The sequence below is a fragment of the Elgaria multicarinata genome, chromosome 2 (genome assembly GCF_023053635.1).
Source record: "Elgaria multicarinata webbii isolate HBS135686 ecotype San Diego chromosome 2, rElgMul1.1.pri, whole genome shotgun sequence".
NCBI classification, from domain to species: domain Eukaryota; kingdom Metazoa; phylum Chordata; class Lepidosauria; order Squamata; family Anguidae; genus Elgaria; species Elgaria multicarinata.
In genome coordinates this window covers 5,530,900-5,541,146 of record NC_086172.1, presented here as the reverse complement: position 1 = coordinate 5,541,146, position 10,247 = coordinate 5,530,900, and the positions used below count along the sequence as shown (strand labels likewise).

The 10,247-nt window shown below is 44.9% G+C and overlaps 1 protein-coding gene across 1 annotated transcript in view; it reads right to left on the bottom strand.

Moving 5' to 3' along the window:
* Positions 1-469: 469 nt before the first annotated feature.
* The window catches only part of TRAM2 (translocation associated membrane protein 2), a 45,856-nt gene continuing 36,078 nt past the window's right edge, over positions 470-10,247 (bottom strand). Inside the window, exons 9-11 of the mRNA XM_063115960.1 lie at positions 8,120-8,263; positions 7,173-7,342; positions 470-5,824 (exon numbers count right to left, since the gene is read on the bottom strand). Coding sequence (XP_062972030.1) covers positions 5,751-5,824; positions 7,173-7,342; positions 8,120-8,263 — 388 coding nt within the window. The 3' untranslated portion in view covers positions 470-5,750. The remainder of the gene's footprint in view (positions 5,825-7,172; positions 7,343-8,119; positions 8,264-10,247) is intronic.

Here is a 10,247-nt window from a genome sequence, read left to right as displayed (position 1 = left end):
CAATGGGCCTCGATAGACCAGGTAAGTACCTGTTCCCTTACCTGGCTCCGCCACCGTTGCCGCATGGACTGCAGTGGTGGCGCCATTGCCAGGTAAGGCCCCTGTCCCTCCTCCCTTACCTGCGTCTGTTGCGTTCTGGCAGCAGCTTCACCTGAGGCTGAGGACTCAAACAGAAAGACCAGGCCCTGCCTGGTCTTCCTGTTTGAATCCTTGGCCTCAGGTGAAGCAGCCAGAATGCAGCCGGACGCAGGTAAGACCCCCCTCCCCTTTGCCCCCTTACCTGGCTCTGCTGCCGTCACTGCACGGGCGGTGGCAGGGCCAGGTAAACCTCCCTCCCTCCCTCCCTCCCTCCTCTTACCTGCGTCTGTCCCAGCCCATCGCCAGCTTCAGTAGAGCCCGTGGCTCAACCTGGAACTGTAGGCCCCGTTTGCAGCCTACAGTTCTGGGTTGAGCTGCGGGCTCTAGTGACGCCGGCGACAGGCTGCGATTGACCAGGTAAGACCCCCCTCCCCCCTTAGCTGGCTCTGCTGCCATCACTGTATGGGCAGCGGCGGCAGCAGCAGGGCCAAGTAAACCCCCCTTACCTTTTTTGCAGCGCCCTGGATCGAGGCAAAGGATCCGCCTTCATCTCGATCCACTCCACAACGCTTCACTGCTCCCCGATCCTCTTCGCCTCTGCCTTAAGGGGAGGCGAAGCACCCTGACCCGCTTCTGCTTCTCCGATCTGAGGAGAAGCGGAGCACAGCCCTAGTAACTGGTTCCCACCAATAGTACTAGAAAAAGAACAGAGTCTTAAATCCATCCAAACTGAAAATGAACTCTCTGCAACTTCCATGATTAGTTCTACATCCTGTTCCAAAATCAGACACTAAATACATACGGTCAGAACACTTAAAGGGAATTCTGTTTTTATAACTTGCTTTACCAGATGGGTTCTTAAAAAAAAAACACCTAAGCTATTTTCAAGAATACACATTTTAATGCCCTGCTGTGCAAAAATCTGTTTACTGAACTTTGGAAAGTTTATGGTTAGATCTCAGAATTGTGCTACATATCTTCTGATTCACCTAGGACAAAACAGGCAGGGAAAGCACTATGAGATTCCCTCCCCCTCAGCCTACAATATTGATTCAGGAAAAGGAGGAACATGAGAACTCCAAAGGCAACACACATGCCTTACAAGGATCGCAGAAACTTGATCACATTAGAGATAAAACCATCATCCCCTTTTCGTCCTCCCACGATGAAACCACAAATACAGATAACCCTTTTTATTGGCCAACCTGGGAGGCAAAGTGTAGGGCAATGGTGGTGTAACACTGAATTGAAAACCAAGAGCTCAATTTATAAATACCTTCTTCCATTTCTGTGGGAGCAAGGCTACACTGTTTCCCCCTCCCATGCATTACGTACCCCTCAAGATGGAAACGCGTTACGGGCAGTTCTGCTTTTTAAGAGGGATACGTGCACAGACTCGGTGACTGCTGATGCTGTGACTTGAACCAGACCGCTAGTGCAGGGGGCGAGGGTTGGGAACCGTCTCTGTAAGGCTCTTTCCCAAGTTGCTTTCTGTTCCACTGTAATACATCTTTTCCCTTTTGAACGTGACAGAAAGTTGGGGGAGGGGAGGCAACTTTCAGCGGAAAAGAATCCTCACAGGAAAGGGTGAAGGAGACACCCTTATGCACGCGACTGAGTTCAGACAACCCACTGCAGCTCAGCGTGGGTTAATGAACCCATGACAAGCTATGACACCTACGGGTGCCACTTGGTGTGTCCAACTCCCACTTGGGGGTTGTCAGGGTTTGCACAACATGACAACCCCCAAATATAGTTTGCATATTCCACATGGAGGCTGCATGGGCCCCAGCCTCACCATGCGTTAAATAACTCACAGTGGGCTGTCATGTTGTGTGAACAGCACCCCATCCCACCCACGCCTTCTGCTTCAAAATACAGCCTCAATGAGCGTAGAGTATTTTTAAAAAAAGTCCAAAAAAGGTTCATAGAACTACACGTAACATTTAATTTTATCCTCGATTATCACAAAAGAACCTCAAGAACAGAACAGGAAAACAACTCCTTGCGGCTTTCTTTGCATAATGTTTCAGGAAAGAGTGGATTATCTGGTATCTAGAATTGTTCCAATGAGGAGTTACGCTTACCGAGGAACACCTAGCTACAGTTTTTTAAAAAAGGCATAGAAATTGAGGCAATGTGTTCAGCAAAAGCTGTCCCTTTTATGAATAACTAAACTAGTGTATATATGTGAAATACACCAATAGATATATAGAAAGAAAGACGCATATGAAAGATTAAAAAGGTACAAAAGGCTACAATGCAATGTAAGGCACTTGCACAAACTGTAATATGCTACACTGTGGCTTGACAACTCTGTGCAGGAGGAAAGAAGTTGAGCAAATCGGGCCACGTGAAAGCAATTTTCTGCGGCTTTTCAAAGTGATACTCTGAGCAGCCTTGGAAGACAGAAGACTGATGATAGAGGTTGCCACAAAATCTGGGAAGCTCTATTTGGTAAAGGTGGCTTCACTCACAAGCAGCTCAGGGTCAAAATGAAGTAGGGAGAAGTCCCAAGTAAGAAAAGTGATCTCTCTCTTTGGAATATGGGCCATCATTTGCAGGAAGGAGGTGGGCAGAAGGAAGGCAGGTCTGGTTTCCATTAGGCTTAACCAACAGGGAGCTGTTTCACAGCTATGTTATGCTGGTTTGACCTACCTGACCTACATAGCACCATAGCCTACCCAGCTTAGTCCTTCACTCCTATATAAAAATTATACAGATGAGGTATATTTAGGACTCAACAAAAGCTAAGGAGTGACAGGCACAATGTGGTGAGGTTGGCTTCAGCTCAGAATATCCCTGATCTGGACATTCCAAGTTTCCGGAGGGAAGGATGATTCCCAGCTCCTCCATATGTAAGAGAACGAGAGAAGACATATATACATGATGCTACAGTAGTGCAAATGCTATAAGCAGCTTAGAGAGCCTTGGTCACTTCTGCATACTAGGCAACACTCCTAAAAGCTTTAGGGCAGGACTACATGCTGAATACAGATATGCATTGGGGTCTGCCGGAGCTATGGCAACCAGTCCGCTTTACTATCCCAGGCAGGCAAACAAACCCAGTCAACTTAGAGAGTCTCTGATGGGATGCATCAACATGGCTGATGCAGTGTATTTGGCTGGGTGGAGCACATGGTGTGCAGATCAGCTTGCAAGCTGAAATTGAAACCTGCACCATTTACTATAAAATAATCCAACTCTGGAATGTGATTAAAAGATTATAAGGCAGGTAATTGCTCACATGGTTTCCTTGCATCAGTCTGAATCCTAACTTTCAGTAGAGTGGAAGGCGCACTCATTCAGCAACTGGGTTTGTATGTCCACTGCAGCCCACCGTGGTTTATATAAAGCAATGGTGTGTTGCAGCATATGCTGGTGGCCATTTTGAATCTTCAACCCCCAGCAGGGTTTGCCAGTTTGTTGCTCATCTGAATCCGTGCATCCTGGCTGTTTCAGGGTTAAACAACCCTCAAATAACCCTACAAAAGACCATGGGATATTTGAGGGTTGGTTAACCCTCAAATGACCTCTGCCACCTAGGTTTGGATGACGTGACAAACCATAGCAACCCTCTGTTGGAGGCTCAAGTTTCAAAATGGTCACCAGCATTCATCGTGTCTTAAACCACGGCGGGCTACGATTATTGTGTGACTTGGCCCAGTGTGAAGCACTGTGGGATAAGCCACTATTCCCTATTCCTATATCCTGCTAAAAGAAACATCCTCACCATATCTCAACCAGGAGGAAATGCTGTTGTGACCATGAATGCAGTACTGAATGCCACATGGAAGTACTGTCTCTACCATCAATCATAGCAAAGGAGAATAGAAGCCTCAATCCCTTCTTTGTTTTAAGTGATGATCTATAATCCAGAAGGCTTCTCTGGTGAAAAAAAAGAGTAAGGTGATTCAGTTGCACTGAGACATAAAGTAAACCTTAGCATTCAAACTAACCCTACTGGATGAGACAAGCTCAAATACAAAGGATGCCATTTCCTGAAAACCACAAACGGTGCAGCAGTACAAAGAACACATAAGTCACTTTTGAGGGAAGGACCAATTTCCTCTCTCCAAATATTCCATCACTGCTAGTTTTGCTTCCACAACAAGAGGATGCGTAGAAAAGGGCGGCCTCTGAGGTAGATTTGACACAATACCATCCACCACCTTTGGGAGTAGGTGACTGACCGAGCAGAAAGCAATCTCCCCCCCCCCGCCCCCCTGCCCTCTGTCATTGCATTACACAGCGTTCCTCTCCCCACATTTGTAACTCATCCACATATTGGTGTCAGGAATTGGATTGCCCTAGCATTCTGCATGCAAGCAACCCACGTAGTCCTCAAGGCGAGGAAAGAACAACATTCGCAGGAGCTACGAGGAGTACCCAGAACAAAAATGGGATACAAATCCCCTGGGGTAAAACGAATAAAAAGGAAACACAAAAGTTGCAATCCTGAGCACAATTACTAGAAGTAAGCCCTACTGAACACAGCGGGTCTTACTTCTGGATAAATATGCAAAGGACCGTCTTGCACAAGCAAACAGTATTGCTCTCCTACGTTTGGTTGGATGGACCACTTAAACATGACGGGCCCAGGCATGAAGAGTACATCAGTACTTCATTAAGGAAACCTGTTACATATGAAAAACAGATCGAAATATAATGCAACTGTCTGTTTCTTAAGTGAAGAAGTCACAGGTTATCACAGAAGTATCTACAGCCTGAGCTGCCATTTGAGAGAGTGGTGAAGCTTCTCCCTTCACTAAGGCACTGTAGGTTGAGAGAGTTTCTCTTGGCCACTGGAGACAGAAAGCATGCCACACACATACCAAGCTATCAGGCCAGCAGGTCTATATGAGTTTTAGGAGAATTCAGTTCTTCCTAAGACAACAGTAAATTCTATTTTATGAAGCGCATGAAAAAGGTGGTCTGCATCTGCCCATCTCTCCAGAACATAACCAGAGCCACAAGTTAAAATGTCGACCTCTGAGAATGGGCTTAGCACAACATACTTATACAGGGTTCTGTTGGTGCATCTCTCCATCATTGTGAAGACCTGGCCCACCCTAAACATTTACACTAAGCTTGCTGGATGTGTAACAGAATCACAACATTTAGATAGAGAAGGACCCCACAGAGATTTACTCCTTGATCACGACTCAAACTGCATTTCTCACAAACCCTACCTATGTGAGAGTGCAAAAGGGGGTCCAAAGCTCTACATCCTACCAAAGTTCTACTCCCATGGCAACAAAATACGTAATGTGCTAGAGCTGCCATCTGTCCAAGCCAAAGCATCACTCGATGCAACGTGAATGAGGGGGCTGGGAATAGACTTCGGAGGAAAACTCACTTGTAAAATATTTCCGGATGCAGGAAAACAAGCAGAAACTCAATGAAAGACAGAGGAAAAATGCATAATAAGGTAATACACTAGGCGAGGGAAATGTTTGGTGTTCCTAAGCCCCTCTGTGAAAGGAGAGGGGCTTTTTGGTTATTGCAAACTGTCTGGAGGGAGAATGAGATCTTTTCATTATTTGTGTTCAAGCCATTTGAGGTGGAACTTTGTGAGGACAGAGGGGAGGAAGGTGCCTCTTATTCCCGAGTCCTCAATCTTGCGTTCTCCATCTTCTTCTCAAACGTCTCTTGCACGCTGCGCTTTGGCTCTATGGAGACTTGAGCTTCTTGGTCCGTGGTGAGGTACCATTTTCTGCTTTTACTACTCCATTTTCATGGTAGCCTGAGGTTGGGTGACAGGGAGAGAGACAGAGAGATTTTTAAAACAACAGCAACAACAGGTTTTTAATAGTAAGTATGTAATAGTAAGTAGTAAGATTTTTTTTATAGGCTCAAACAATGGGATTTAGAATTTCATTCCTATGGGAGTAGTAAACTTTCAGGATACTGCCTACAATGATCCATCATTTTAATTCCTCTGTCTTAGATCACAAAGAAACAGGACATAGAATCATAGAATAGTAGAGTTGGAAGAGGCCTATAAGGCCATCAAGTTCAACCCTCTGCTTCACCCAGTCCATCAAGATTTATCAAACCAAAAGCATTTATCTGCACTGCGGTGGGGTGGGGGGAGATTGGGAAAGTCAGACCATACTAATGAGAGGTTGGTTTAAGTGCTACAAGTATACCTGACCCTCCAAAGAGCCCAGAGCAACTTACATGTGGCTCCTAGGTATTCCCCCATCCAGGCAGCTTACATGGCCAAAGATATTTATCTTCAACAGCATCAATTGATGTCACATCCTTTTCTGGGCCATGAGTGCATATGCCACAGAGCGAAGGTGGGGACAGCTGCAAGTAAACTGGTAGCCATCTCTCTGTTGCTCACACACCAAAAAGGAGGACGCTCGCTGTTACTCTGGCCCCACTGAAGCATCTTATTTGCCAATAGGGCTGGCTCATCACATGGACCAGGAAAAGCCTACAGTCTCCTCTATTGGTTCAGGTTAGGATGGTCACTCATAGTCAATTATTCGTAGGTTTTAAATCAAAGAAATAAAATCTGCATATATGGGCATATGGATAAAACAGGTTTGATGAAAAAGCATCCTTTGTTTCAACGTGATGCACAGGTGTCACAGCGGCTGCAGCTCTTGGAAAAAGAACCCCTCGTCCATTTTACATAGGAGACGATGCCTGCCTCGTGCAGTTTTTTAATGAATACTTGTACTAAAAGTAATTCTTAAAAGAAAAACTCCTGCCAAATTAATCTATCTATTTATTTACTTATTTATTTATTACATTTATATCCTGCCTTTTTTCCTCCAAGGAACCCAAGGCGGCGTACATAATCCTCCTCCTCCATGTTATCCTCACAACAACAACCCTGTGAGGTAGGTTGGGCTGAGAGTCTCTGGCTGGCCCAAAGTCACCCAGTGGGTTTTCATAGCTGAGTGGGGACTAGAACCCGGATCTCCTGACTCCCAGTCCAACACTTTAGCCACTACAACACAAAAGCGTTTTTAATTAATTCACCTAACAAAGGAGCCCAATACGCATGGTTGTCCTTGTTCAAATAAGACACAGGTTTAATGCCCAGCCTGCCCGCCCGCCCCAGAACTGATGCTCACCAGACTCCCTTTTGATGGCCTTCAGTTGTTGCTTCCCATGGACAGTCACCGCAGCTCTTTTCCTAGCACTCTGCTCATTCCAGAACTCCCGCCAGCGCCGCAGCTGAAAATGGATGAAGCGCCACATCATCCAGGCCTGCGAGAAGCATATCAGAAGCAGCACACACATCCTAGGAGGAGGCAAGAGAGAGGACAAGCTGGGAATAAGCCATGACCCAGCCGGTGCTAAGGAGGCACCAGAGGGACGGCAATCAGCCCCAGGGCCAATTACACAGGCTGCCCCGTTCAGCTGCCCTGCTACCAAGTTGGCTTTTCTTAATTGAAAACCTCAGGAAAACAGATACTGAGCTTGGCAAAAGCCAAGTCATCCGCTCTTCTGCCTGACCAATTTTCTACTGCTGGTTTGCTCTGCAGTTCACTTCTCGTAGCTGTGGATAAAACTTTAAAAAATATGGTGGACATCTTCATTTGCATGTTTTCTACTAGGGTTGATATTAAGGGTTGCCACCCTAAAAACAGCTGCCATAATTTACACAGACAAAGAATTCCATGCGCCATACCCTGCCCACTACCACAACATTAATCACAGTTAGTGCTATGAAGCAGATTCCCTCTTAAACAGGATTTGCAGGTCAAACCTGGTTTAAAATACTACTTAAGAAGGATCTCTGATCAGTGCCAACTGCAGTCAGTGTTACTACCAATTTCATACTTAACTGTATTTAAAACCAGCTGGGGAGAGATGTGGGAATTTGCCCGGGAGAGGAAGCATGCAATCTTGCCATTTACTTCCCATCGGTTAACCATGAGTAAGAGATGAGAAGCATCACATCTGCCCCAGCCCATGGTCACTCATGAATGGAAAGATGAACTCAAGCATCCTTATTCCTCTAGCTGTCAAATCATCTTTCTCCACCCGCTAGAAACAGAACCTGTCAGAGTCTTACCTGAAAAGCAAAGTGTTGAAGTTTCCCTTTTCAGGATCAAACGCCTGGTTCTCCACCCGAGCCAGCCCAAAGCCAACGACCAGCACGGAAAGAGTGAGCGTGAACAGTCGGGAGATGACGAACACCACTGCCCAGGCGTTGAACCTCATGAAACGAAAGAAGAGACCCTTCCATCATTTAAAATACCATGGGAAATTTGCCATGCCATTTCATAGAATCATAGAATAGCAGAGTTGGAAGGGGCCTACGAGGCCATTGCATACCAGCTGAAGACAGGTTATGTGTTTGTGGAGAGCCCGTTCCAGAGGACAGAACACACTATGTATTTGACTGCCCCTTATATATAGATATAAGGAAAAGTTATTTAGAGCCTTTTTTAAAGAAAGTGAAATACTGGGGTGCTAAGGAAAAACTGTGTTATTTATTATATTCAACCAACCCATATGTGTTACAAAGGGTTGCACTATTTGCAGTGAAAGCTAATAGATGTAGAGCAAAGTATTTAGATACAATTGGAGTGTGTTGTTATAAAGTTTCAGAGACATAAATGAAATGTCATTGAGAAGGAATTAAAGGTTTTTGTATGTCCGCTGTGCCCCTATCTTACTATCCTTTTAGCAATGTATGTTACGTTTTTGATAGCTGTAATTTTTAACCATATGTCATTTTTATCCATATGTAATTTTTATCATGTATAGTATAGCAAAATGTCAAGCTTGTATGTGTTGCAATGATCTGTGGATTGAGCAATAAACATATTGATTGATTGTACAAGGCCAATGAGTCCAACCCCCTGCTCAATGCAGGAATCATAGAATCACAGAATAGCAGAGTTGGAAGGGGCCTACAAGGCCATCGAGTCCAACCCCCTGCTCAATGCAGGAATCCACCCTAAAGCATCCCTGACAGATGGTTGTCCAACTGCCTCTTGAAGGCCTCTAGTGTGGGAGAGCCCACAACCTCCCTAGGTCACTGATTCCACCGTCGCACTGCTCTAACAGTCAGGAAGTTTTTCCTGATGTCTAGCAGGAATCTGGCTTCCTGTAACTTGAGCCTGTTATTCCGTGTCCTGCACTCTGGGAGGATCAAGAAGAGATCCTGGCCCTCCTCTATGTGACGATTTGTCATTATACAGCTACTCTCTCAAGACTGCCTACACGCAACTTGCTCTGGAGTATCTCCTATGTACTCAGAATATGTAGATCAGTGTCAGTCCCAAAAGATTAGGCAGCTCAGGTAACACCTTTGGCTACAATCTTGTATTAAGCTGAATCTGCCATCAAGGAGGCTACTTGTGACAACCAGGTTAAAAACAAATCTGCTTTTTTAAAAAAGGAGTACATAGTATCTCACCGTTTGCGCTTTTATTTTCGAGAGGGTGATGTTCTAAGTACTTGCGGTGGAAAAAGAGAAATAGTGTCCTCATAGTCTCCCTTTATGAGTGGTTTGCATCAATTCCCATGACCTTACAGCCAGCCCATCATACCAGATATTTGGGGGGGGGGGGGCAGGGGAGGGAAATTCTGCTAAACAAGTTTCCTAACTAATGCCCCCTACAGTCAGCTGTCTCCTTTCAAGTGTTCTTCACAGTGAGATGAAAAGCAATCAGAATTGCTCAACATATCACAACAATTATACTTTTACACTTGTACAGTATTTTCATTAGGGTCAAATTGCCATTCATTTGGGAGCAGTTATACGCACTACTTTAATATGCACATATCAATATGGCTAGTTGCTCTGAATCCTGAAACTATTATTTTCCCCTTTTTTAATTGATCTTTAGTTCTGGTTACATAAATCACACAGTAAGTCATATATTTACATTTAATTCCAATTCCTGCCTGGATTTAACATTACTAAACATTAACTTGCTTAAAATACTTTGTTTCCTTACTCCCCCCACTCTTAAATCCTGAATCACCCTTTTACAGACCATGTTTTCTTTCACCCTTTTTGGGAACGGGACTTCGTTTCCTTAGACCTATGCCCTCCATAGCTCTGTATATGCCGATGGAGGCATTCCCCCACATTCTACTTTATTTACATAAATCAATGAATTTCCTCCATAGCCCTTCAAATTTGTCTTAATTTACTTGTCCTCACGCTGTCCTTAACTTTTGAGTCA